Genomic DNA, 27,881 nt, shown 5'->3' with positions numbered 1-27,881 from the left:
ATATCCCTTGATTCCTTTACAGTCCAAAAATCTATCGCCCTCAGTCTTGAATATACTCAACTACTGAGCATCCACAGCACTCTTGGGTAGAGAATTCCAAATACTCACAACCCTCTGAGTGAAGAAATTCTTCCTCATCTCAGTCCTAAATGTCCGACCCCTTATCCTGAGACTATTCCCCCTAGTTCTAAGCTATCCAGTCAGGGGAAACATCCTCTCAGCATCTACCCTGTCAAGCCCTCTTAGGATTTTATATGTTATTGGCAGCCATCAGGTAGCAGGTCATGTGTGAGCCTAGATGGCAATTTGACCAGAGAGAGCATTCATAGAATACAATCGTAGAATTATATAGCACAGAAGGAGGCCATTCGGCCCATCGTGCCTGTGCCGACTCTTTGGAAGAGCTATCCAATTAATCCCACACACTCGCTCTTTCCCCATAACCCTGCAAATTTTTCCCTTCAAGTATTTATCCAATTCCCATTTGAAAGTTATTATTGAATCTGCTTCCACCACCCTTTCAGGCAGTCCAGATCATAACAACACGTTGCGTAAAACTTTTTTCTTCATGTTGCCGCTGGTTCTTTTGCAAATTACCTTAAATCTGTGTTCTCTCGGTACCGACCCTTCTGCTCCTGGAAACAGCTTCTCCTTATTCACTCTATCAAAACTGTTCATGATTTTAAACACCTCTATCAAATCTCCCCTTAACCTTCTCTGCGCTAAGGAGAACAACCCTAGTTTCTCTAGTCTCTCCACATAACTGAAGTCTTTCATCCCTGGTACCATTCATGTAAATCTCTGCACCCTCCCTAAGGCCATGACATCCTTCCTAAAATGTGGTGCCCAGAATTAGCCAAATACTCCAGCTGGGACCTAACCAGTGTTTTATAAAGGTTTAGCATAACTTCCTTGATTTTGTACTCTATGCATCTATTTATAAAGCCAAGGATCCCGCATGCCTTTTTAACAGCCATCTCAACTTACCCTGCCATCTTCAAAGACTTGTCTCTGTACACTCCCAGGTCTCTCTGTTCCTGGACCCCCTTTAAAATTTTACCATTTAGTTTATATTGCCTCTCCTCATTCTTCCTACCAAAATATATCACATCACACATCTCTACATTAAATTTCATCTGCCATGTGTCTGTCCATTTCACCAATCTGTCTATATCCTCATGAAGTCTATTGCTATCCCCCCTCATTGTTTACTACATTCCCGAGTTTCGTGTTATCTGCAAAATTTGAAATTATACCCTGTATACCCAAGTCCAGGTCATTAATATATATCAAAAAGAGCAGTGGGGAACAGCACTATTGTATACTTCGCTGCCGTCTGAAAATCAATCGTTCGCCACTACTCTCTGCTTTTTGTCCCTTTGCCAATTTTGTATCCACTTAGCCACTGTCCCTTTAATTCCACGGGCTTCAATTTTGCTAAAAAGTCTATTATGTGGTACGTTATCAAATGCCTTTTGAAAGTCCATATACACAACATCAACTACACTACCCTCATCAACCCTCTCCATTACTTCATCAAAGAACTCAATTGAGTTAATCAAACACGATTTGCCTTTAACAAATCCGAGCTGGCTTTCATTTATTAACCCATATTTTTCCAAGTGCCAATTAATTTTGTCCCGGATTATTGTCTCTAAAAGTTTCCCACCACCGGCGTTAGGCTGACTAGCCTGTAGTTGCCGGCTTTATCCCTCTCCCCTTTTTTTGACAGGGGTGTAACATTTTCAATCCTCTAGTCCTCTGGCACCACTCCCATATCTAAGACGGATTGGAAGATTGTGGCCAGAGCCTCCGCATTTTCCATCCTTACTTCCCTCAGCAACCTAGGAACATCCCATCAGAACTGGGTGACTTTTTTATTTTGAGAGCTGCCAACCTTTTAAGTACCCCCTCTTTATTTATTTTTATCCTATCCAATATCGCTACTTCATCCTCCTTTACTGTGCCATTGGCAGCATCCTTTTCTTCAGTGAAGACTGATGCAAAGTATTCATTTAGTACCTCAGCCATGCCCTCTACCTCCACAAGAAGATCTCCACTTTGGTCCCTAATCGGCCCCACCCTTTTACTATTTATATGTTTATAAAAGACTTCTGGGTTCTGTTTTATGTTACCCACTAATCTATTCTTACACACACTTCGTCCCTCTTATTCCCATTTTTTAGTTCTCCTCTGTACTTTTTGTATTCAGCTTGGTTCTCTACTGAATTCTGAACCTATCATTTATTATAAGCCTCCTTTTTCTGTTTCATTTTATTCTCTATATCTTTAGTCATCCAAGAAGCTCTAGCTCTGGATGCCCTTTCTTTCCCCCTTTGTGGGAACGCGTCTAGTCTGTACCTGACCTATCACCTCTATGAAAGCCTCTCACTGCTCATTTACTGTTTTAGCTGCCAATCTTTGATTCTAATCCACCTGGGCCAGAAATCTTTTCAACTCACTGAAATTAACCCTCCTCCAGTTGAGTATTTTCACATTTGATTTTTCCTTGTCCATTTCCATAACTATTCTAAACTGAATGATATTGCGATCATTGTTTCCCAAATGTTCCCCTACTGAAACATGCTCCACCTGCCCCACTTCATTCCCCAGAACTAGATCCAGCACTATTTCCTGCCTCGTTGAGCTGGAATCATACTGATCAAGAAAATTCTCTAGTACACATTTCAGGAATCCCTCCCCTTTTACCCTTTACACTGTTATTTTCTCAGACTACATTAGGATAATTGAAGTCCCCCATTATCACCACTCTAAAGTTCTTGCATCTTTCTGCAATTTGCCTGCAAATTTGCGCCTCTATCTCCTTCTCACTTTCTCACTATTTGGTGGCCTATAGTATACAACCAGCAGCGTAATGGCTCCTCTATTGTTCCTTAATTCTAACCAAATAGATTTTGTCTTTGAACCCTCAAGTACATCATCTCTTTCCAGTGTTGTGACGGTATCTTTGACCAATACTGCCACCCCCCTCTTTTTTTTCTTCCCTATCTGCCTGCCTCATCCTACCCTGCCGGATGGCCACCCACTTACTATTCTTATGATCATTGCAGCAAAGTCCAACTCTGTCTTCACTCAATTCCATGCATGCACTTTCCAGGAGAGGAACACTGGATAATGATCGCTCCACCGAGCCTGGGGTTACTGAGCACAATTGTAGTGCTCCTGCCATGGTAAATCAATAGGGACCAGGGATCAAATCTGCTCTTCACACTAAATCAGATCTTTATGGTCAGTATGGTTTAGTACCATACCATGAGGATAACTTCTCTTATAAATAAAACTCCCCCTTTAAGGAAACCTATAGGGCCCGATATTAGGAGGGCGGCGGGTTCGCAGTGGGGGTTTGACTGGGCGCGTGGGTAACGCGCCCAGTGAAATCAGGGTGCTCCGCACGGAATCGCAGGCTAATTGGAGCCACTTACCTGTGCTTCCGGGTTTCGCGCTGGAAAGCAGCGCAGCGGGCGGACTGCGCATGCACAGCACAGGCTGTCAGCTGGAGGGGCCCTATTTAAAGGGGCAGTCCTCCACTGACTGATGCTGCAGGAAATAGGAAAAATTACAGCATGGAGCAGCCCAGGGGAAAGGCTGCTCCCAGGTTTAATGATGCCTCACTCCAGCTCTTATTCGATGGGGTGAGGAGGAGGGGGAGGACAGAGATCATCCCCCCGGCGGGCGGGAGGGAGCAGCCTGCCTCTGCCACCAAGAAGGCCTGGCTCAAGGTGGCAGAGGAGGTCAGCTGCACCACCAACATATCGCCCACCTGCATACAGTGCAGGAGGCGCTTCAATCACCTAAGTAGGTCAGCCGAAGTGAGTACACTTACTCATTCCCCTACACTCCGTCTGCCACATCACCGCCCCCACCCCACATCTCCTTCTGCACTGCCAACATTACTCTATCACATCACTCCTCACACCCACTCAAAGCTCATCCTCATCTTACGTGCACTTACTCACCTCGCCAGTACTCATCCCGCCACTACCACTCAACCCAATCCTCATACAATCTCATGGCTCTATCTCATACTCACCCTCTCATGCATCTCTTTCACGGTCAGCCTCACTCAACCTGTGCTGCAGCCACAGGGCATGCATCACATATGTGCAGTAGGAAGCGTAAGGCAAACGTGTCATGAGCAGGAAGGGGATGCACAAGGGTGTTTGAGGGTTTGTGATGGTGTTTACCGATATTTAATTTCTGATCAACTCACATAACATATTATATTGTCACCACTACTGCCACGTCTTTGTGAATCTTGTCTGGTTTGTGGAATAATGCCCTTTCCTGGGGATCACTATGAAGACCCACAACTGATGCCACCCATTGTGTCACTGCAGAATGGGTGTAGGTGTATTTGCATGGCTCTTTTGTGCAGACGACTGAGAGACATCGGCGATGTCCCCGGTGGCACCCTGGAAGGATGCAGAGGGCACTGGTGACTTTGACAGCGACAGGTAAGAAGATGGTGCTCGGGCCAGCCGGGAGCAGCTTGGCATGAAGGAGGCTGCAGATGTCCACGACTACATGTCAAGTGACTCTGAGCCTCCATGTGCACTGCTGCTCAGAGAGGTCCAGGAAGCTGAGCCTCGGTCTGTAGACCCTGTGGCGAGGGTAGTGCCTTCTGCGACGCATCTCTCTCTGCCGTTGCCCTCCCTCCTGCTGTGGCAGGTGGATGTGTCACAGCAATGTTGTGGGGCTCCACGTGTCAGAGATGGACGACGTGGACGGTGAGGATGGTAATGCTGTTTGTCCTCCGAGGAAGTCATGGCTGCAGCTACAGTGGCCCCCATCCGGAAGATGTACATCTGAGGGGGTCCGCAAGGTAGGTACATGTGACTGGACACTGGGGTAAGTGTGCAAGTTTGTGAATTCTATTGTTAGGAGGAGGGTGGTGGAGGCCAAACTTTGTCCCAAGTGACAGAGTGGCCTCCTGCAATGAGTGAGGGTCTTCCCCCCCCCCCACCTGTCAAATGGACCTTTGCAGCTGCCACAGGCTGATGGCTGCAACACATCCATTTGAACTGGGAGTGTTTCCCCCAGTACGGGAAACAGTCCCAGTTGTTTGCAAAATCCCACCCCTCCTAAAATGTTATGTTAATCAGATCTCTAAAAGACCTGAAATACCTTAATGAGTACTTTAAGTGGCACCCCGCCGGCTTTAATTGCCGGCAGGAGTCCCACATCCGGGGGCTGCATGCGCATGTCAGCACGTCATTGGGGAACCCGGAAGTGGGCGGGTTGGAGCCGGGCTCCAGAACCGCCCCGGGAATCCCCAATTTTCGCAGCCCCGCCACAAACGCACCCGCTCGGGGGTGCAAAAATCGAGCCTATAGTTTGTGTGATCTCTTAAAGCAAACTTAAATGGTCAGTTCTTGCAAGAGAAAACAATGGCCAATCTCACATCCAGCCTGGCTGGGAAGGCAGAAAGAGACATAAAGGAAGCAGACCAGGGACGAGAAAAATAAACAAAGAAAGATAGAGAAAAGAGGATAAGAAAGAGAAGAGAAGTCTATATTAATGCCACTTTGTTGCCCCCACAGCAACTTGCCGCTTTTAGTGATGTTTAGATTTTTTGGCATGAGGAGATGCCTCAAGAACTGAATATCACACACCTATGGTTTGTTCGATGTTGAGATCCATGGGTGTGACTTCCTGTGAAGAGACTGGATGGATAGTTTATAATGCAGCATCATATAGGTGATGGGTAGCAGTTGTCATCGGGGCCTGGATTCAAAGGAAGTGTTGTGCCTGTATTCAGAATCCCACCTGGATTGTGCAGCATTCCTCCTGTTTACTGGCAAATCTATCCAATGGAATGGAGATGAAGGCCTCTCTCTTCTACACTGCACACATGTGAGGAAGAAGCTCAGATTTCCCTCGATTGATCATGAATCCCAGGTGTTTCAGCAGCACAGAGTTTACTGGGTCTTCTTGTCTGGGATAACATTGGATTGTCCTGGTAATCTGCTGCAACAAGTGCCAGGGTTGATGTCCCACAGGCAAGTCCTGTGATGGGAACCATCAGCAGTCTGAAGGGGCCACTGCCAACTTAACTATGCTATCCATAAACTCTCTATGGCTGAAGACATAGCCATAAAGTTTCCTTGAGAGAGTCCCATTGAGAAAGGAAGTCTCCTCAGTTGATACCTTGCTTTTCCTCTATCCGAAAGTGTTGATGTTAGAGGGCCAGCACCACAGACTGTGCTACTTCTAGTTGGGCATTGATTTCTGAATCAACCTGGATTGACACTTGATCCAAACCAAGGTGTACCTTTGCCCATGTCAACATCTGTGGTACTGGTGATCATCTGGATGCTCTGGTCACTACGCTGGTGTAATGTCACACCAGTGTACAAATCCAGAGGCAGCATCAATCTGTGACCAATGCTACGTAAAGTTGACTGGGACCACAGGACCCATAACCTTTCTCCGAATGTGACTCAGCTGGTGTCTGTTTAATGGAGTGGTCTTGCCAGTGCTCCCTGCTCTTGCTTGATTCACTAAGTGAACTGCAGGTGGATGAGTGCCTTTGTGCCAGAGTTCTTTGCTCCAGAATTAATAAATATGCTGGCCTGACCCTCCATTCCCTGACCCTCGAACTGCTCCAATCAGCCCCCGAGCAAGGAGGCCGAATGATTACATTTTTTTCCAGAAAGTTCTTCGGGGTCTGCTAGCCTGGCCTGCTATCCTGGCCTAGCCTGTGGTGGTCAGTATGCCTCACCTCAAGAGAAATACCAGCTACAACACAATCCCAGGTCCCCTTCCTAGTCCAGGAGTAGTAACTCCTGGCTTAGGGAGTCCCTGGCCCTGGCCCCACCCACTGACTTGTAATTTGCCTTATATGGGGTGGAGGGAAGTTTATGCCCCTTACGAGGCACTAAGGAACGTCCTGGAAATGGCACAGACTGGTGTAACTGGGTTTCCACCATTTCGCTGGGGGTTGCACCAGTCTCTCACTGGAATTATGGAACCACTGAGTCATTTTGTGCCCCTCCTCCACAAATTCTGTAACCTGAGACAACTTTAGCACCTACAAAACCTGTGGGAGCAATTCAATGAGGGCCGAGCCTACTCCTAATAGTTAGAGTGATTCATGGAGGACTGAGCCTGCTGCTAATCATAGAATCATAGAAGGTTACAGCACGAAAGAGGCCATTTGGCCCATCGAGTCCGTGCCGGCTCTATGCATGAGCAATCCAGCTAGTCCCACTGCGCCGCCCTATCCCCGTAGCCCTGCACATTTTTTAGTTTCAAATATTTATCCAGTTCCCTTTTGAAGACCATGATTGAATCTGCTCCACCACCACCTTGGGCAATGCATTCCAGATCACAACCACTCACTGTGTAAAAAAGTTTTTCCTCATATCACCTTTGGTTCTTTTGCCAATCACCTTAAATTTATGCCCTCTGGTTCTTGACTCTTCCGCCAATGGAAACAATTTCTCTCTATCCACTCTGTCTAGACCCTTCATGATTTTAAATACCTCTATCAAATCTCCTCGCAACCTTCTCTGTTCCAAATAGAACAATCCCAGCCTCTCCAGTCTATCCACGTAATATAAGTCCCTCAACCCTGGAATCATTCTAGTAAATCTCCTCTGCACCCTCTCTATGGTCTTCACATCCTTCTTAAAGTGCAGTGCCCAGAACTGGACACAATTGTGAGAGTGATTATGGGGAGCCAAGCCTGCTGCTAAAAGTTGCATTACAATTGGTGAGGCACAATATACAGGTGGACACGTGCTCTGGGAGTTTCAGCTTTGTGCTTGACACGTGTTTGGGAAAAAGTGTGAACAAAGGAATGTACAAACGTAAATGGCCGGATTTACACTGCTCCATGTGAGCTACTCACACCTGGTCCTGTCAGCTGCCATGTCAATGAAGCCGAAGGCAGAAGCAGGACGGTCCAGGATTGTGACACCTTTACCATGTGGTGGAATGTTAAAGCAGCTATGAGTAACAGTTTGTCCCTACCAGAGTTGATCTGTCCAGAAGGTTGAATACCTTTTCCGCTTGATCGAACAGGAGAGGAGAAGGTGGGTTAAAGTGGTGGCAGGCAACTTCCCTCACTTCCCCACAGCCCTCATCATGATCCGATCTTCATGTTTTAAAAAGAGTTGAGAGCATGGAGTGCGGCAGGACAGAGTGAAGCAACTGTGAGTTTGTTGAGTGTGGGAGTTTAAGAGTTAATCTCTTTAAAATCTAGTGTAAATGCTATCAACTGTTTAAGTTTAATTGCTATCAACTGTTTAAGTTCAATTTTATAGTTTAAATTTTTAAGTTTCTGTCAGGCTTCAGCAGAGAGCTGCTGTAGTAAGTTAATTGGTTAGCTAGATTAAACTGGTTCCTGAAGGTGGAGCAGGCCTGACTCATCTGAGTCACAAACTGTAGAAATACAGAGGCCTGTTAGTGCAGCCAGCACAGAGTGCGGCAGGACAGAGTGATGCAACTGAGAGTTTGGTTAGTGTGGGAGTTCGGTGAAGTGGGGGAAGGAGGTGCTGCTTTGCCTTGCTTTTCCTAACTTGTTCCGCAGAGCGGCAGTGGACCTGAGCGGCAGAAGACTGAGAGTGAGGAATAAAAGCAGCAGCAGACCTGCAATAAGAGAAAACTTCTGTGCGACGTCACAGATGAGGCAAGAGAGTCCGAGAGCTGAGCGCAGTATAAAAGGAGAGACCGAGAGCGGGAGGAGAGTCTGAGAGGTGAACTCAGTGTAAATCTAAGGCAAGTCATGGCAGCACAGCTCGCACCCGTGATATGCTCTTCCTGCACTATGTGGGAAGTCATGGACGCTACCAGTGTCCCTGGCGACCATGTGTGCAGGAAGTGTGTCCAGCTGCAGCGACTGGCTAACCGCATTTCGGAGCTGGAGCTGAGGGTGGATTCGCTGTGGAGCATCCGTGATGCTGAGACTATTGTGGATAGCATGTTCAGTGATGTGGTCACACTGCAGGTAAAGATTACACAGGCAGAAAGGAAATGGGTGACCGCCAGGCAGAGTAAAAGGACTAGGCAGGTAGAGCAGGAGTCCCCTGGGGCCATCTCCCTCTCAAACAGATATACCGCTTTGGATACTGTTGGGGGAGATAGCTTATCAGGGGAAAGCAGCAAGAGCCAAGTGCGTGGCACCATGGGTGGCTCTGCTGCACAGGAGGGGAGGAAGAAGAGTGGCAGGGCTATAGTGATAGGGGATTCAATTGTAAGGGGAACAGATAGACGTTTCTGCGGCCGCAAACGTGACTCCAGGATGGTATGTTGCCTCCCTGGTGCTAGGGTCAAGGATGTCACGGAGCGGCTGCAGGACATTCTGGAGGGGGAGGGTGAACAGCCAGTAGTTGTGGTCCATATCGGTACCAACGACATAGGTAAAAAAAGGGATAAGGTCCTGCAAGGTGAATTTAAGGAGTTAGGAGATAAATTAAAAAGCAGGACTTCAAAGGTAGTGATTTCAGGATTACTACCAGTGCCACGTGCTAGTGAGTATAGGAACAGGAGAATGGACCGGATGAATGCGTGGCTGCAGGGATGGTGTAGGAGGGAGGGATTTAGATTCCTGGGACATTGGGACCGGTTCTAGGGAAGGTGGGACCTGTACAAGCGGGACGGGTTACACCCGAACAGGACCGGGACCGATGTCCTCGCAGGGGTGTTTGCTGGTGCTGCTGGGGAAGGTTTAAACTAGAGTGGCAGGGGGATGGGAACCTGAGCGGGGAGACAGAAGGGAGTAAAGTTGAGAGCAGCAAGAAAGGGAAAGACCCAGGGGAAATTTACAATTCAAATAGCACAAACAGTTGTTCAAGAACAAGTGAAAGGGAAAAGCGTAGAGCAGCAGAAAGAAAGTGTTCTTTAGACACTACAGATAAAGTGAAAACTAGAAGGCGTAAGGCGATTAACCCAGCATCAATGCTGAAGGTCAGGCTTGGGTGTGTGGCCCAACTAAGTTCTATATACAAATGCATGGAGTATAAGGAATAAATTAAATGAACTTCAGGTTCAAATTCAAATTGGAGGGTATGACATGATAGCTATTACTGAGACATGGCTGCAGGATGGTCAGGATTGGGAACTGAATATACCGGCTTATAAGGTCTACAGGAGAGACAGGGAAAATGGAAGAGGGGGAGGAGTAGCCTTAATGATTAGAGATGAAATCACTTCAATGATAAAGGAGGATATAACGAGAGGTAAGCAGCCAACAGAGACCTTATGGGTTGAATTGAGAAATAGGAAAGGATCTAAGACTATAGTGGGAATTGTGTATAGGACCCCTGGCAGCAGCTCTGAAGAGCTAGATTGTATAAATGCAGAGATTAGACAAGCATGTAAGAAAGACATAGTGGTCTTAATAGGGGACTTTAACCTTCATATAGATTGGGAAAAGAAGACGAGCAACTGTCAGAAGGGTAGTGAATTTCTTGAGTGTGTCCGGGATAATTTTCTACAGCAATATGTCCTAGAGGCCACAAGGGGGCAAGCCATACTAGATTTAGTAATGAGTAATGAACCAGATTTAGTTAACGGCTTAACTGTACTCGAACATCCATCAAATAGCGATCATAACATGATCGAGTTCAAGGTAGTGTTTGAAAGGGAAAAAAGTGAGTCAGCTGCTAAGATTCTAGACTTGGGTAAGGCCAACTTCAATGGGATGAGACAGAGAATGTCCACAGTAAACTGGGCAAATCTGTTAATGGGTAAAACGACCGATGATCAGTGGGAAATGTTTAAAGAAACATTTAACGTGATATTGAATTGGTTTATACCCCTGAGGGGCAAGAACTCTACTTGCCAAAAAAAACAGCCATGGACAACTAAAGAGGTGAGGGACAGTATAAGACATAAGGAAAGGGCATACAAAAAGGCAAAAAATGGCACAGATCCTGGCGAATGAGAACGATACAAAGATCAACAAAGGGTCACAAAGCAGATAGTAAGAGCTACAAAAAGAGAGTATGAAAAGAAACTCGCAAGGGATATCAAAACCAATACGAAGAACTTTTATAGTTACGTTAGGAAAAAGAGGGTGGTCAGGAGCAGTGCTGGCCCCTTAAAAACTGAAAGTAGGGATATTATCATTGACAATGGGGAAATGGCGGACATGTTGAACAATTGCTTTGTGTCAGTATTTACAGTAGAAAAAGAGGATAGCAAGCCGGAAATCCCAAGAAAACTAATATTGAATTGGGGACAGGAACTCGATAAAATTAACATTAGTAAAGCAACAGTAATGAAGAAAATAATAGCACTAAAGAGTGACAAATCCCCAGGACCAGATGGTTTCCATCCCAGGGTTTTAAAGGAAGTAGGTGAGCACATTGCGGATGCCCTAACTATAATCTTTCAAAGTTCTCTAGATTCAGGAACTGTCCCTCTAGATTGGAAAATTGCACATGTCACTCCGCTTTTTAAGAAAGGAGAGAGAGGGAAATCGGGGAATTATAGACCAGTTAGCCTAACATCTGTTGTGGGGAAAATGCTGGAGTCTATAATTAAGGATAGGGTGACTGAACACCTCGAGAATTTTCAGTTAATCAGAGATAGCCAGCATGGATTTGTGAAAGGTAGGTTGTGCCTGACAAACCTGATTGAATTTTTTGAAGAGGTGACTAAAGTAGTGGACAGGGGAATGTCAATGGATGTTATTTATATGGACTTCCAGAAGGCATTTGATAAGGTCCCACATAAGAGACTGTTAGCTAAGATAGAAGCCCATGGAATCGAGGGAAAAGTACGGACTTGGTTAGGAAGTTGGCTGAGCGAAAGGCAACAGAGAGTAGGGATAATGGGTAGGTACTCACATTGGCAGGATGTGACTAGTGGAGTCCCGCAGGGATCTGTCTTGGGGCCTCAATTATTCACAATATTTATTAACGACTTAGATGAAGGCATAGAAAGTCTCATATCTAAGTTTGCCGATGACACAAAGATTGGTGGCATTGTAAGCAGTGTTTTTTTTTATTCGTTCACGTGATGTGGGTGTCGCTGGCGAGGCCAGCATTTATTGCCCATCCCTAATTGCCCTCGAGAAGGTGGTGATGAGCCGCCTTCTTGAACCGCTGCAGTCCGTGTGATGAAAACATAAAATTACAAAGGGATATTGATAGATTAGGTGAATGGGCAAAACTGTGGCAAATGGAATTCAATGTAGACAAATGTGAGGTCATCCACTTTGGATCAAAAAAGGATAGAACAGGGTACTTTCTAAATGGTAAAAAGTTAAAAACAGTGGATGTCCAAAAGGACCTAAGGGTTCAGGTACATAGATCATTGAAGTGTCATGAACTGGTGCAGAAAATAATCAATAAGGCTAATGGAATGCTGGCCTTTATATCTAGAGGACTAGAGTACAAGGGGGCAGAAATTATGCTGCAGCTATACAAAAGCCTGTTTAGACCACACCTGGAGTACTGTGAGCAGTTCTGGGCACCGCACCTTCGGAAGGACGTATTGGCCTTGGAGGAAGTGCAGCGTAGGTTTACTGGAATGATACCCGTCTTCAAGGATTAAGTTACGAGGAGAGATTACACAAATTGGGGTTGTATTCTCTGGAGTTTCAAAGGTTAAGGGGTGATCTGATCGAAGTTTATAAGATATTAAGGGGAATGGATAGGGTGGATAGAGAGAAACTATTTCTGCTGGTTGGGGATTTTAGGAGTAGGGGGCACAGTCTAAAAATTAGAGCCAGACCTTTCAGGAGCGAGATTAGAAAACATTTCTACACACAAAGGGTGGTAGAAGTTTGGAACTCTCTTCCGCAAACGGCAATTGATACTAGTTCAATGCTAAATTTAAATCTGAGATAGATAGCTTTTTGGCAATCAAAGGCATTAAGGGATATGGGCCAAAGGCAGGTAGTTAGTTCACAGATCAGCCATGATCTTATCAAATGGCGGAGCGGGCACGAGGGGCTGAATGACCTACTCCTGTTCCTATGTTCCAAATGATGCATTTTCCAGCTTTTCATTTCCTTATGTAAAGAACTTCAGGGCTCTTTGGTTGTATGGTGGTGTGTGCTGGGTAGAATAAAAGACACAAGTGGTTGAATGGAAGGAGTCAGATTGGGTAGGGGGATCCCCATGACTAATCTTGCTTGGGGTCCCCCAAATTCTAATGCCAGCTCTATTACTGATCAACAACGTAGCAAATGGTAGCTTCAACTTTTTGTGGTATGGGAGAGAAGAGATAAATCCATTGAGGATTACAGGACAAAAAGAACTGAGGGTGCAATCTAGAGTGGAGGTACTTATATAGCGGAACAAGGAAAGATTACATGACTGTTCAAACAATGATCAATGCACCAGCTTTTATCCTTGGTTGGAGGATGGTCTATCTTATATTATGTGGAGGCTGAATGAAGGAGGAAGAATTTTATTTGCACCTGGAGGTTAAATTAATAAAGAAGAACAGAACAGTTCTTCCTTGGTGTTCCATTTGCGACATCAAGCCCCACAACTCCATTACCAAAACCACCTATCTTCACCTTTGCAATATTGCCCACCTCTGTGCCAACCACCACAGAAACCCTCTTCCATGCTTTGTCACCTGCAGGCTTAAGTTTTCCAATACTGTCCTCGCCAGACTCTTGACGTCCATCCTACACAAACTCCCACTTGCCCAAAACTCTGCAGGCCACTTTCTATCCTGTATTATAGTGTGTTCGTGAGCAAAGTGGAAAGTGTAATGGCGGCTTCCTGGTGTAAAGAGATCCCTTCCAATGCCTGACTCAGTTGTATCATAACATCTGTAGAATTCCTTTTGTTAGAAAATATATTGGTAAGCAGCTTCAGTTTTAAAGGGAGACTTACTTTACTCTCTTTTGGGAGTCTCCAAAAGTTTCCCTCAGATTTGAGAGCTCGGGATAAAAATTAGCCGAAGGGGAGATGATCTCGAGAAGACCTGATTGTATTTCATTGGAGTACCTGTGGGTAACATATCAATAACCCAGAATTATCCATTTTCAAAACAAGCTTACAGAAGACAACATTATTGATTTTGTTCTCTTACACAAGCAACTTTCAGAAACAATTTATTTTCAGACTCTTAAGGGTTGAAACTGCACTTTGTGATATTAGTGACCAATATCGTAATTGACAGCTAATTTAACACAACCGTTGACCAGTTTATTTAAATAGGTTAACATTGTCACTAAGATAGCAGACAAAGGAATTTCTCATAAAACACATTAACAGGTTTATTACTAGTATCCCACAGTGCAATTTCAACCCATTTATTTCACACAAAATGCAGAGTACTTTACAATATTCTTATGATAATAAACCCTTCAAGAAATATTGTGGTAACTAACAAAGTATTTAGCAGAATCCATGAAACAATAACTTTGGAATTGATCTAAGAATAAACGGAATCATGTAAGGTGATTTATACTAATCAGGAAGCATAAGAGTAGAAACGACAAATGCTTGAAGTGCATTGATATGAAATTCCCCTCTGCCCTATGTCAGCGCAGGTGTTAACTCATTAATTTTCAGTTTGGGGTTAACTCTTCTGCTAAGATAGCAGAGAAAGGAATTTGATACGAGCGCATTAAGCAACTGGGTGATAACATCTCGGACAGTAGTTGCCAGGCTCTGGATACTCCCTGCAGACACAAACCACTCTCATATCTGCACAGGAACATGTTGTGATGCAGTGTCTAAAATTGAATCGGTTTCTAATGGAGCCAATCCAAAAAGCTGACAGGTCTACACAGAAATATGTAACGCAAAAGTAGTTTTGCAGCATTCCAAAACAAAAATAAACTGGGCCTCGATTCTAAAGGGCAAAAGAAAAGACCCAAGTTTACGCCATTAGTTGATATAACTAGAATTGAGTGCAAGGTTCATGCTTTCTATAATTAAGTGTTTTGAGTTTTATAGATCAAGGAACTACCCAGTGAATTTCCTGTAAATCAGCCCAAGGAACTGTAAAATGTAAATGCAAGGGGTCATATTTTGAATTTATGGTCCCGCTGAGAGCAATATTGGAAATTCAGACGTGTGCTGCTCATGATTTTTGAACCAGTCATGTTAAATGGTTAGAAAACCACATGCAGTGAGTGTGGGCCCAAATTTCCGATATGAGAGGCTCCTGACTGTGAGTGCAAAATCTGAAAATAACCCTTTAGTGTATGGCCATGATTTCTGATTTATACACTAAAGGGCCGATCTTACAAAGGCATTACCAGCAGGAAGCCTCGCCCTCCAGCTGCACATATTGGGAAATCACGGGCCATCATTTCCAGGTACACTTGGCCTATGGGCATGGCTCCTTGCCAGCAGCGCGCATCTGCAAAACCAGCTCATGTTTAAAATTGGTTTTCCACTTTGACCAAAGTTGTAATTTTTTTAAATTGGTATGCTCCCTACATTTTCCTTCCTGTTCTTCTCTCTCAGCCTCCCAGAGTCATGCACTAACCGTAATAAGGGAGTTGGATGAGTGACCTGCTTTCAAGGTGTCTGCCAACACTATGGTAAACCGGCTGCCAGGAGGTGAGCAAGGACTCTGGGGATCTTCCTCTCCTCCTATCCTCCTATCATGGTGGGGCAGTAAACTTGCATCTCATTAATGAAATGGTACCATGAGCTGGTACTCCAATATGTTGTATTCTACTATCAACAGGTTAAAGTCATACTTACCTACTTTGTAAATTTTCTGCCAGACTATTTACATAATTTTCTTCCACCTGTATAATAGGAACGGAAAAATATATTTAACAGTCGGTACTTCACAATATTTTTTTCATTTTAATTTTTGATGACTATTGGCACACATTTTGCACTTTTGTCATGCAGTATCAATCACTCCTGGGTGAGGTATAGCTGGTGAGATGTAAGACTTAATTCCTGAGTTGGTGCTCCCAGCAACAAAGCATTGTAGCCCAAGTTCCCTGATTCATGCTTCCTGCAAGCGTGGTTCCCCGCTGGGAGTGCTAGATTGCGGAATTAGTCCTGCATAGTAAAGGTCCCTCCACTCTGCCCTAACAATTTACCTTTATTCCTGCCTCTAACCCTTCTGCAACAGTGTGCATGACCCACAACAGTCACTCTTTCACCTATCTGGGCTGTTTTGTGCTATAGGTTCAAGGCCCATTAGAAGCTGGTTGAGATAGCCCAGGCTCATTTCAAACAGGAACCCTACAGCTATCAGAAAGAGGAGACTTTAAACTCATCAATCTAGATTAGATTAGATCCCAGATCTCAAGGGTAAAAGGAAACTGTCCTAGCCACCAGTGCGCTACATTAATCCTCATCTTGCTGAATAAATAGAAATGACAATACAGTTAGGTTAGCATGATGAATGTTCTGGCGAGCCGCATATTAAAGGTCAATGTGCTGCACTGCACTGTACTGGTTTTAGTTATTATGGCAAGTCACAAATCTCCTATAGCCTAATAGATGTTCCAGAAATTCTGGTTCCAGCAATCCTGGTTCGAAAAGTGATGGTTAACCTTTCATTTGAACTTCTGCATACAAGGAGCAGAGTTCCAGGTAATGGCATTGGCTGGGACAGAGTTGCATAAGCAGGAGTAACTGTGGGGTAGATTTTTGTCTTCACTGCTTGTGTGGTAATCTGGCAGAATGGATCGCCCGCCCGTTATAGAACCAACCTGATTTTCATTCTATTGATTTAGAATGAGAATCAGGCGGGTTTTATAATAGGTAGGCGATCTGCTTTGCCAGATTACCACCCAAGCAGTGAAGACAAAAATCTACCTTTGCGTGTGAACCTTTGCTGCTGGTAAATTGATGCAGAATATTGAGGTGTAGGTACCTCAAGCAGCTAAGAAAATATTCTTAATGTATAAAAGTTTTTTAGTTTTCAAAATGTGTCAGCTTCATCATTTAGAATCGTTGAATCATACAGCACAGTAGGAGGCCATTCAGCCCATTGTGTCTGTGCCAGCTCTTTGAAAGAGCTATCCAATTAGTCATACTCCCCTGCCCTTTCCCCATGGCTCTATAATGTTTTTCCCTTCAAGTATATATCCAATTCCTTTTAGAATGTTACTATTGAATCTGCTTCCATCACCCATTCAGGCAGTGCATTCCAGATCATAACAACGCGCTACGTAAAAAAAAACCTCTGGTTCTTTTGCCAATTACCTTAAATCTGTGTCCTCTGGTTACCAACCCTCCTTCCTGCCAGTGGAAACAGTTTCTCCCTATTTACTTTATCAAAACCCCTCATAATTTTGAACACCTCTAGGAACATAGGAACAAGAATAGGCCATTTAGCCCCTCGAACCTGTTCCACCATTCAATGAGATCATGGCTGATCTGTGACCTAAGTCCATATACTCGGCTTAACCCCATATCCATTAATACCTTTGGTTAACAAAAATCTGTCAATCTCAGATTTAAAACTAACAATTGAGCTAGCATCAATTGCCGTTTGCAGAAGAGAGTTCCAAACGCCAACCACACTTTGCGCGTAGAAGTGTTTCCCAATTTCACTCCTGAAAGCCCTGGCTCTAATTTTTAGGCTATGTCCCTTAGTCTATTAAATTTCCCCTTAACCTTCTCTGCTCTAAGGAGAACAACTCAAGTTTCTATAGTCCCTCCACATAACTGATGTCTTTCATCCATTCTAGTAAATCTCCTCTGCACCCGCTCCAAGGCCTTGACATCCTTCCTAAAGTGTGGTGCCCAGAATTGGCCACAATACTCTAGCTGGGGCCTAACCAGTGTTTTATAAAGGTTTAGCATAACTTCCTCGCTTTTGTACTTTATGCCTCTTTTTATAAAGTCAAGGATCCCGTAAGCTTTTTTAACAGCCGTATCAACTTATCCTGCCATCTTCAAAGATTTGTGTAAGTAAACCCCCAGTTCCTGCACCCTCTTTAAAATTGTACCATTTAGTTTATAATGCCTCTCCTCATCCTTCCTTCCAAAAATGAATCACTTCACACTTCTCAGCATTAAATTTCATCTACCAAGTGTCTGCCTATTTCACCAGTCTGACTATGTCCTCCTGAAGTCTGCTACCATGCTCCTCACTGTTTACTACATTTCTGTGTTTCGTGTCATCTGCAAACTTTGAAATTATGCCCTTTATACCCAAGTCCAGATTATTAATATATATCAAAAACAGCAGTGTTCCTAATACCGACCCCTGTATGCTTCCCTCCAGTCTGAAAAACAACCGTTGACCACTACGCAAAAGCAAAATGCTGTGGATGTTGCAAACCTGAAACAAAAACAGAAAATGCTGGAAATCTTTCGTTAGAGCAGGTCATCAACCTAAAATGTTAATTCTGTTTCTCTCTCCACAGATCCTGCCTGACCTGCTGAGTATTTCTAGCATTTTCTATTTTTAATTCACGGCCACTCTCTGCTTTCTGTCTCTTAGCCAATTTCGTATCCACGCAGCCACTGCCCCTTTAATCCCATGGACTTCAATGTTGCTAACAAGTCTATTATGTGGTACTTTATTAAACGCCTTTTGAAAGTCAATAAACACAACATCAACTGCACTACCTTCCTCAACCCTCTCCGTTACTTCATCAAAGAAAATTTGAATAAGGATTTTGTGTCAGCAGTGATTTAAAACACAAATTTGAGTTGATTGCAGCAGTGAAAATAAATCAGCTTTGAACATAACAACATAAGAAATATAAGCAGGAGTAGGCCATTCGGCCCCTCAAGCCTGCTCTGTCATTCAATAAGATCATGGCTGATCTTCGACCTCAAATCCACTTTCCTGCCTGATCACCATATCCCTTGATTCCCCTAGAGCCCAAAAATCTATTGATCTCAGTCTTGAATATACTCAACGACTGAGCATCCACAACCCTCTGGGTTAGAGCATTCCAAATGTTCACAACCTTCTGAGTGAAGAAATTCCTCCTCATCTCTGTCCTAAATGTCCGACCCCTTATCCTGAGACTATGTCCCCTAGTTCTAGAATCTCCAGCCAGGGGCAACATTCTCTCACCATCTACCCTGTCAAGCCCTCTTAGGATCTTATATGTTTCGATGAGATCACCGCTCATTCTTCTAAACTCCAGAGAGTATAGGCCCAATCTACTCAATCTTTCCTCTTAGGACAACCCTCTCATCCAAGGAATCAATCTAGGGAACCTTTGTTACACTGTCTCTAAGGCAAGTATATCCTTCCTTAGGTAAGGCGACCAAAACTGTACGCAGCACTCTAGGTGTGGTCTCACCAAAACCCTGTATAATTGCAGCAAGACTTCCTTACTCTTGTACTCTGACCCTCTTGCAATAAAGGCCAACATACCATTTGCCTTCCTAATTGCTTGCTGTATCTGCATGTTAACTTTTTGTGTTTCATGTAGAAGGACACCTAAATCTCTCTGAACACCAACATTTAATAATTTCTCACCTTTTAAACAATATTCTATTTTTCCTACCAAAGTGAATAACCTCACATTTCTCCACATTATACTCTATCTGCCACATTCTTGCCTACTCACTTAACCTGTCGATATCCCTTTGCATATCCTTTGTGTCCTCCTCACAGCTTACTTTCCCACCTAGCTTTGTATCATCAGCAAACGTGGATACATTACACTCGGTCCCTTCATCTAAGTCATTCATGTAGATTGTAAATAGCTGTGGCCCAAACACCAATCCCTGCAGCACCCTACTGGTTACAACCTGCCAGTCGAAAATAACCTGTTTATTCCTACTCTCTGTTTTCTGTCCGTTAACCAATCCTCAATCCATGCTAATATATTACCCCCCATCTCATAAGCCCTAATCTTGTCTAGCAACCTCTTGTGTGGCACCTTATCAAATGCCTTTTGAAAATCCAAATATACTACATCCACTGGTTCCCTTTTCTCTACCCTGCAAGTTACACCCTCAAAAAACACTAATAGATTTGTCAAACATGATTTCCCTTTCATAAAACTGTGTTGACTCTGCCTAATCGAATTATGATTTTCTAAGTGCCCTGTTACTAAATCCTTAATAATAGATTCTAGCATTTTCCAAACTATTGATGTCAGGCTAACTGGCCTGTAGTGCCCTATTTTTTCTCTCCCTCCTTTCTTGAAAAGCTGGGTTACATTTGCTACCTTCCAATCCACGGGGACTGTACTAGAATCTAGGGAATTTTGGAAGATCATAACCAAGGCATCCACTATCTCTGCAGCCCCCTCTTTTAGAACCCTAGGATGTAGGCCATCAGGTCCAGGGGATTTGTTGGTTTTTAGTCCCATTAATTTTTCTAAAACTTTTTCTTTACTAATCTTAATTACTTTAAGTTCCACACTCTTATTAGACCTTGGTTCCCCCTATTTCTGATATTTTTTTGTGTCTTCTACTGTGAAGACAGATATAAAATATTTGTTTAACATCTCTGCCATTTCCTTATTCTCCATTATAATTTCTCCTGTTGTCTGAGGGACCCACATTTACTTTCACTACTGTCTTCCTTTTTATATACTTGTAGAAGCTTTTACAATCTGTTTTTATATTTCTTGCTAGTTTAATCTTATATTCAATTTTCTCCCTCTTTATCAATTTCTTGGTTATCATTTGCTGATTTCTAGACCCCTCCTGATCCTCAGGCATACTATTCTTTTTGGCAATGCTGTAAGCCTCTTCTTTTAATCTAATACTATCCTTAACTTCTTTAGTTAGCCACGGTTGGATCACTTTTCCTGTGGGGTTTTTATTCCTCAAGGGTATGGATATTCATTGGGAATTACAAATTATTTCTTTAAATGTTCACCATTGCTTACCTACCGTCATATCTTTTAATCTAATTTCCCAATCTACGTTAGCCAACTCACCCCTTATACCTACATAATTGGCTTTATTTAAATTTAAGACCCTAGTTTCAGACTTAACTACATCACTCTCAAACTCAATGAGAAATTCTATCATATTATGGTCACTCTTTCCCAGAGGATCATTTATTATAAGATTACTAATTAATTCTGTTTCATTACATAATACTAGATCTAAAATAGCCTGTTTCCTAGTTGGTTCCTCGACATATTGTTCTAGAAAACTGTCTCGGATGCATTTCATGAACTCGTCCTCCAAACTACTTTTGCCTATTTGGTTTGCCTGGTCTATATGAAGATTAAAGACACCATGATTATTGCATTACTCTTGTTACATGCTCCTCTAATTTTCTGATTTATACTCCGTCCAACAGTATAACTACTGTTAGGGGGCCCGTAAACTACTCTCACCAGTGTTTTCTGCCCTTGTTATTCCTTAGCTCCAACGATACTGATACTGATTTGGTTGGAAGTTTTAGTGGATTTAATAGTTGAGGTTGAAGTTATGTAAAATGCCAGTGTTAGAGTGAAGATTACTTGAGTAGCTTTTGTATGTAGTTTTGGATCAGTGTCACAGCCTATTGATTATGTTAGGTGTTTACTTTGTTAAGGTTTTACTTAACTTTGAATATAGCATACAGATTGAAGTCTATCTTCTACAAGTGTTTTGTTTATTGTTTGGTAGTTTTATTATAAACCAAGAATACACTACTGCCTTTTTTTCTTTGAAACTGCCATGGCTTATTTTTTTTGGTGCCTAGAAAGTTGACATGAGGATGAGCATGGTGGAATTTAAGGAGTCTCAATTAAATGCTGTAGCAAGAGGAAAGTAAATCTTGAACTGGGTTGGCTTTTTCTATAAACTGCTCCATTAGAATCTTGCACAGGATTAATTCTCATTTTCACAACAGTATCCAGTCAGAATTCATTAAGGGACAATTTTACAATATCGGGAGGCTCCCCACCAGCAGTGCATGTTTGTAAAATCAGCCCTTATCTCATGTGGTGTCTTGTAGGAATAAACAAAATCAGAGAAAAATGCTTAAGCGTTTGCTGAAAATAGAGCAGCAGCATCCACAATGGTTCAACTGATAAATTCTTGGGGGTCGATGGAGTTGACCTAACAAAACGTGAGCAGCTTCCTAGACGACTCAATGAGTAGCTAAGTGATGCAGCCCAGGTTTGATGCCTAGTGTGCGTTTAGTTAGATGATTCCTGCTGGAAGTGTGTGTTTGTGGACATTGGCTGAGAACAGGATTATGCCTTCCCATGGTCAAATGGCCTGCTGGCTGTTGCTATCAAGCCTCACGTGTGAATGACGACCACTTGGGCAAGGTATTGCATGATGCCCAGGTCTTGTGCACCTGTACACAAGGAGTCAACATCTTCAAGAGAGGAGGCAAGAGGATAAAATTGTGGAGAAAAGAAAAAGAAAAACAATGATTAAAAACAGAGCAACTTCTCTCCAGACTGGTAATGTTGGCACCTATCTGGGATTCTTCCAGTTTGTTTTGAATCTATCCTGCGATGGATAGGTTGTGTGGTTGGAGGGGGAAGGCTTTGGCCTTTAGTAGCTATAATTTTGTTGGACTTTGTCATTTGAGAATATCAAAGAATTAATAAAATACTATTAGAAGTTTGTGTGATGGAAGCAGAGTTCTTTCTAGCTCCAAGTCACAAAATTGTATCTTTTTCATATGAAATTTTAAATAGGCTGATATTTTGCAAATTGATAATAAAATTCTCTTAGCTACTTTCTGAAATAAATTCTTTTGGTTTTGCATGGAGGAAATGAGCCAATATACAAATATCGTCTAGAGATAGTTGTTTGTTTCAAGAGGAGGTATTGTGCCCTGGATAATGGGGCTGCTTTTAATCAGATTCAGACTGATGTAAAATTTTCTAGTACTTTGGGTCTTTGGAATGTTAAATGTATGCTGATCTTGCAGACACCTGTTGAATATTCAGGCTTTATTCTTGGAGACAAACTTGATGTTCTTGATGTGCTAGCCACGTGTCAAAACCAAACAAATCTCCTCACAATAGCTGGAAATCTGCTGTTCACACTCTTCAACCTGAATGGTACAATTGATTAATGACATAATTGTCTGCTTAACCAGAAAGAACGTCTTTGACCTTGTGTGTTGTACTCTGCCTTGGAGGGGGCTATGATGTGGAGATGCCGGTGATGGACTGGGGTTGACAATTGTAAACAATTTTACAACACCAAGTTATAGTCCAGCAATTTTATTTTAAATTCACAAGCTTTCGGAGGCTACCTCCTTCCTCAGGTGAACGATTTCAGAAAACTCCCAACATACACAAAAAATTTAAATTGATAAATTTCTGTGGACCATTTGTAATTGATCTAAAGTGAACTGCACGCATCTTTTTATAATTTAATATACTGATAGTTAGGAAACACTTTTCAAAGAGTGTTTACTTTAGCTATTGTTTGTTCAATCTACAAAGGCATGAATAGTAACTGTGCTGCCTAAATGATAAGGGCCGATTTTCCTCCCACCCACCCAACAGTTTCCACAAGGCTCCAGACAAGAATGGCATACCCATTGTGCGCTGCACTTGTGAAGGGAACATAGTGCCCAAATTTCATGGCCTGGGAGCACTTCCTGCACAGGTCTGCCCCCGCACAGGACCTTGTGTTTTTTAAAAATTCGTTCATGGGATGCTGGCGAGGCCGGCATTTATTGCCCATCCCTAATTGCCCTTGAGAAGGTGGTGGTGAGCTGCCTTCTTGAACCGCTGCAGTCCGTGTGGTGAAGGTTCTCCCTCATTGCTGTTAGGAAGGGAGTTCCAGGATTTTGACCCAGCGACGATGAAGGAACGGCGATATATTTCCAAGTCGGGATGGTGTGTGACTTGGAGGGGAACGTGCAGGTGGTGTTGTTCCCATGTACCTGCTGCTCTTGTCCTTCTAGGTGGTAGAGGTCGCAGGTTTGGGAGGTGCTGTCGAAGAAGCCTTGGCGAGTTGCTGCAGTGCATCCTGTGGATGGTACACATTGCAGCCGCTGTGCGTCGTTGGTGAAGGGAGTGAATGTTTAGGGTGGTGGTAGGGGTGCCAATCAAGTGGGCTGCTTTGTCCTGGATGGTGTCGAGCTTCTTGAGTGTTGTTGGAGCTGCACTCATCCAGGCAAGTGGAGAGTATTCCATCACACTCCTGACTTGTGCCTTGTAGATGGTGGAAAGGCTTTGGGGAGTCAGGAGTTGAGTCACTCGCCGCAGAATACCCAGCCTCTGACCTGCTCTTGTAGCCACAGTATTTATATGGCTGGTACAGTTAAGTTACTGGTCAATGGTGACCCCCAGGATGTTGATGGTGGGGGATTCGGCGATGGTAATGCCGTTGAATGTCAAGGGGAGGTGGTTAGACTCTCTCTTGTTGGAGATGGTTATTGCCTGGCACTTGTCTGGCACGAATGTTACTTGCCACTTATGAGCCCAAGCCTGGATGTTGTCCAGGTCTTGCTGCATGCGGGCTTGGACTGCTTCATTATCTGAGGGGTTGCGAATGGAACTGAACACTGCAGTTATCAGCGAACATCCCCATTTCTGACCTTATGATGGAGGGAAGGTCATTGATGAAGCAGCTGAAGATGGTTGGGCCTACGACACTACCCTGAGGAACTCCTGCAGCAATATCCTGGGGCTGAGATGATTGGCCTCCAACAACCACTACCATCTTCCTTTGTGCTAGGTATGACTCCAGCCGCTGGAGAGTTTCCCCCTGATTCCCATTGACTTCATTATTACTTGGGCTCCTTGGTGCCACACTCGGTCAAATGCTGCCTTGATGTCAAGAGCAATCACTCTCACCTCACTTCTGGAATTCAGCTCTTTTGTCCATGTTTGGACCAAGGCTGTAATGACGTCTGGAGCCGAGTGGTCCTGGTGGAACCCAAACTGAGCATCGGTGAGCAGGTTATTGGTGAGTAAGTGCCACTTGATAGCACTGTCGACGACACCTTCCATCACTTTGCTGATGATTGAGAGTGGACTGATGGGGCGGTAATTGGCCGGATTGGATTTGTCCTGCTTTTTGTGGACAGGACAAACCGGGGCAATTTTCCACATTGTCGGGTAGATGCCAGTGTTGTAGCTGTACTGGAACAGCTTGGCTAGAGGTGCAGCTAGTTCTGGAGCACAAGTCTTCAGCACTACAGCTGGGATGTTGTCGGGGCCCATAGCCTTTACTGTATCTAGTGCACTCAGCCGTTTCTTGAAATCACGTGGAGTGAATCGAATTGGCTGAAGACTGGCTTCTATGATGGTGGGGATATCAGGAGGAGGCCGAGATGGATCATCCACTTGGCACTTCTGGCTGAAGATGGTTGCAAACGCTTCAGCCTTGTCTTTTGCACTAACGTGCTGGACTCCGCCATCATTGAGAATGGGAATGTTTGAAGAGCCTCCTCCTCTCATTAGTTGTTTACTTGTCCACCACCATTCATGACTGGATGTTGCAGAACTGCAGAGCTTTGATCTGATCCGTTGGTTGTGGAATCACTTAGCTTTGTCTATAGCATGTTGCTTCCAATGTTTAGCATGCATGTAGTCCTGAGTTGTAGCTTCACCAGGTTGGCACCTCATCTTTAGGTATGTCTGGTGCTGCTCCTGGCATGCACTTCTACACTCCTCATTGAACCAGGGTTGATCCCCTGGCTTGTTGGTAATGGTAGAGTGAGGGAAATGCCGGGCCATGAGGTTGGGAAGAGGGCGTAGAAACAGGAATGCAGCTGTAGGCCTGACCACCAGCCACAAGGCCCTCAGGCTGTTGCCACTGCTGCTGCTGAAGAGCTGCAGCCAAGCGGCCCCAAGACCTAAAGATCGTGCTGGGGAGGGAAAAGAAAATCTTACCTGCATCTGAGACAGACTCTCAATCTGTCTGAGGAGGGTCCTGGAACAAGCCTCACTACGGAAAGTAACGTGGGACAGCGGAACTGGAAAGTGATATGGGACAGCAGAAAGTGCTCCCAACCTCATTTCAATATTAATGCTGGGCTTGCATCGATTGCAGACACAGACCCAGTTACATCTACTGGAGGTTCCCCAAGAAATCCTGGGGCAGATTAGTGGGGGGTGGGGGAGGTAGAGACCTGATGTAACAGGTCTCAGCCCCCTTTTTCTCTTCATTGTGCTGGGAATTGAGTGTTGCTCAGGAGTCGCAAGGAGCAAAATCATCCCAATGGAGTTGCTTTAGTTTTCTTTTCAAGTGAGATCTGTCTTTTATAAATGACTTCAAAATTACAAAATGGAGATCTATGACGACCTAATGATTAAAGAATTGCGTCAAACACAAGACCATTGTGAAAGTTAGTTTCACCAAAGCAGAAAAGCTTATTTGAAATATAAACATAAAATGCTGGAAATACGCAGCAGGCCTTGCAGCATTTGGAAAGAGAAAAGATGGGTTAATGTTTTGGGTGGACACCGTTTGTCAGAAACACTTGCTCTGTGTTTCAGTACTTTATAGTATATCAATTAATTAATAAACAGTGATGCAACAGATTGTCCCCTCGGTGTTAAGTGCTATTTATTGTGCTGTGTGGAGCTTGTTCATTCAACATGGTAAATGGCAATAATTAATTTACAACATGGAGAACATACTAAAAATGTTTGGCAGGTGACCAGTTCTCACAGATGTTCAAATTAAATATAAAAATATAGAAAGGGGTGTTGATGATAATAAAGTTTACTAACTCGTTTAGTACAATTCCCAAATAAACTGAAAAATTGAAAGGGTTAAATGCAACTTTAATTTAACATGAAAACAGATCAATTTGAGGCGTAGAAGCTTTTCTAGATTTAACCTCGTAAATTTGAAAATCAATTTTAGACTAACATTGCATTAGTTAAAATAATATTCAAAACTTGACTGACCTCGGCAATGAATACAACTATTATGCAATCTTTCTTTTCCTCGGGAGACAGCTCATAGATAAGGGAGTTCAGTGTGTCCAACAGGTAAGATTGCGATTCTCTCTTTACTGTGGGTACACCCATCACCATCAAGACTAAAAGAAGAAAAAAGGGGGTAAAGTCATACACCACAGCTATAGCTCTAGTTACCTGCAAATTAGGAAACTGCTGTATTGGCATATATGAAATATTTTAATTCCATTTGAATTTTTTGACCAAGACATTATGTACAGATTCACAACTGCGCTTAATAGAAACAATTGAGTCTAACTTTTATTCAAATTGAACCTTTAAAATTTTCAGTACTTGTGTCCAATTTTGCAAGTTATCAGAAAGTAGTAAACATCCAGGGGAAAAAATTGGATAGCGGCTGTTTTTGGGCATAGGTAACATGATGTGCTATTACCCTACGCCCAATGACCCCTGCGCAGGCAGGAAGCAAGTTTCGGCTGGCCCGAGGACTCACCTGCTATCAGCGTTACATTCCAGGCCTTGCACGTGGAATGAATGCAATTCGCACTTTCCACCACCAGGGGAGCTCAATCTCTAAAAGGGAGGATGTTTCTGAGAAATCTTTTAAAGGTAGCTGGTACCTGTTATGTGCTGAAAATAACAGTCTACTGTCTGCACGGAGTCTGAACAGAGATCAGATATCACTTGTAAAACATAGATGCAGGTGCCGTCACTATGTTTACACACTGATGAGTTATGTTACACTTGCTCACCTGACGAAGGAGAAAGCCTCCGAAAGCTTGTGATTTTCAAATAAAACAGTTGGACTATAACCTGGTGTTGTAAGATTCCTTACATAGAGTTATGTTAAAACATTGAATAAAGGTTATGTACTACTAAACCCATATCCTCCAATCTGCACGCCAGACCTCACCAATCTGCCGATCTGAGTTGGTACCAGGCCTGTGAGAGTGCATGCACCAAGGTTCTCTGCTGATGCACTAGAGACCTTGGTGCAAGAGGTGGACAGAAGGAGGGACATCCTGCATCCATGGCGGGGTGGGGAGGTGTTTCGGGGGGAGGGGGGCAAGAGGCCCTCCAGACATATATCCAAAAGGCAGCAGGAGGCAGCGGGGGTCGAAGTCAATGCCAGGCGCACAGCATCATGAACGTGGATGCAGTACAGGAAGAAGTTCAATGCTTTGACATGAGTGGG

General features: G+C 43.7%; 1 protein-coding gene across 2 annotated transcripts in view; it reads right to left on the bottom strand.

Moving 5' to 3' along the window:
* Positions 1–27,881, bottom strand: part of LOC137327949 (alpha-1,3-mannosyl-glycoprotein 4-beta-N-acetylglucosaminyltransferase B-like) — a 281,525-nt gene that overhangs the window by 103,367 nt on the left and 150,277 nt on the right. For both annotated transcript variants that reach the window (XM_067993941.1, XM_067993951.1), the window contains exons 4-6: positions 26,675–26,808; positions 15,654–15,700; positions 13,824–13,937 (exon numbers count right to left, since the gene is read on the bottom strand). In XM_067993941.1, the coding sequence (XP_067850042.1) occupies positions 13,824–13,937; positions 15,654–15,700; positions 26,675–26,808 (295 nt within the window). The remainder of the gene's footprint in view (positions 1–13,823; positions 13,938–15,653; positions 15,701–26,674; positions 26,809–27,881) is intronic.

The sequence above is a fragment of the Heptranchias perlo genome, chromosome 1 (genome assembly GCF_035084215.1).
Source record: "Heptranchias perlo isolate sHepPer1 chromosome 1, sHepPer1.hap1, whole genome shotgun sequence".
NCBI classification, from domain to species: domain Eukaryota; kingdom Metazoa; phylum Chordata; class Chondrichthyes; order Hexanchiformes; family Hexanchidae; genus Heptranchias; species Heptranchias perlo.
Note: the sequence above shows the minus strand (reverse complement) of the source record. Positions and strands in the feature narration are given on the sequence as shown.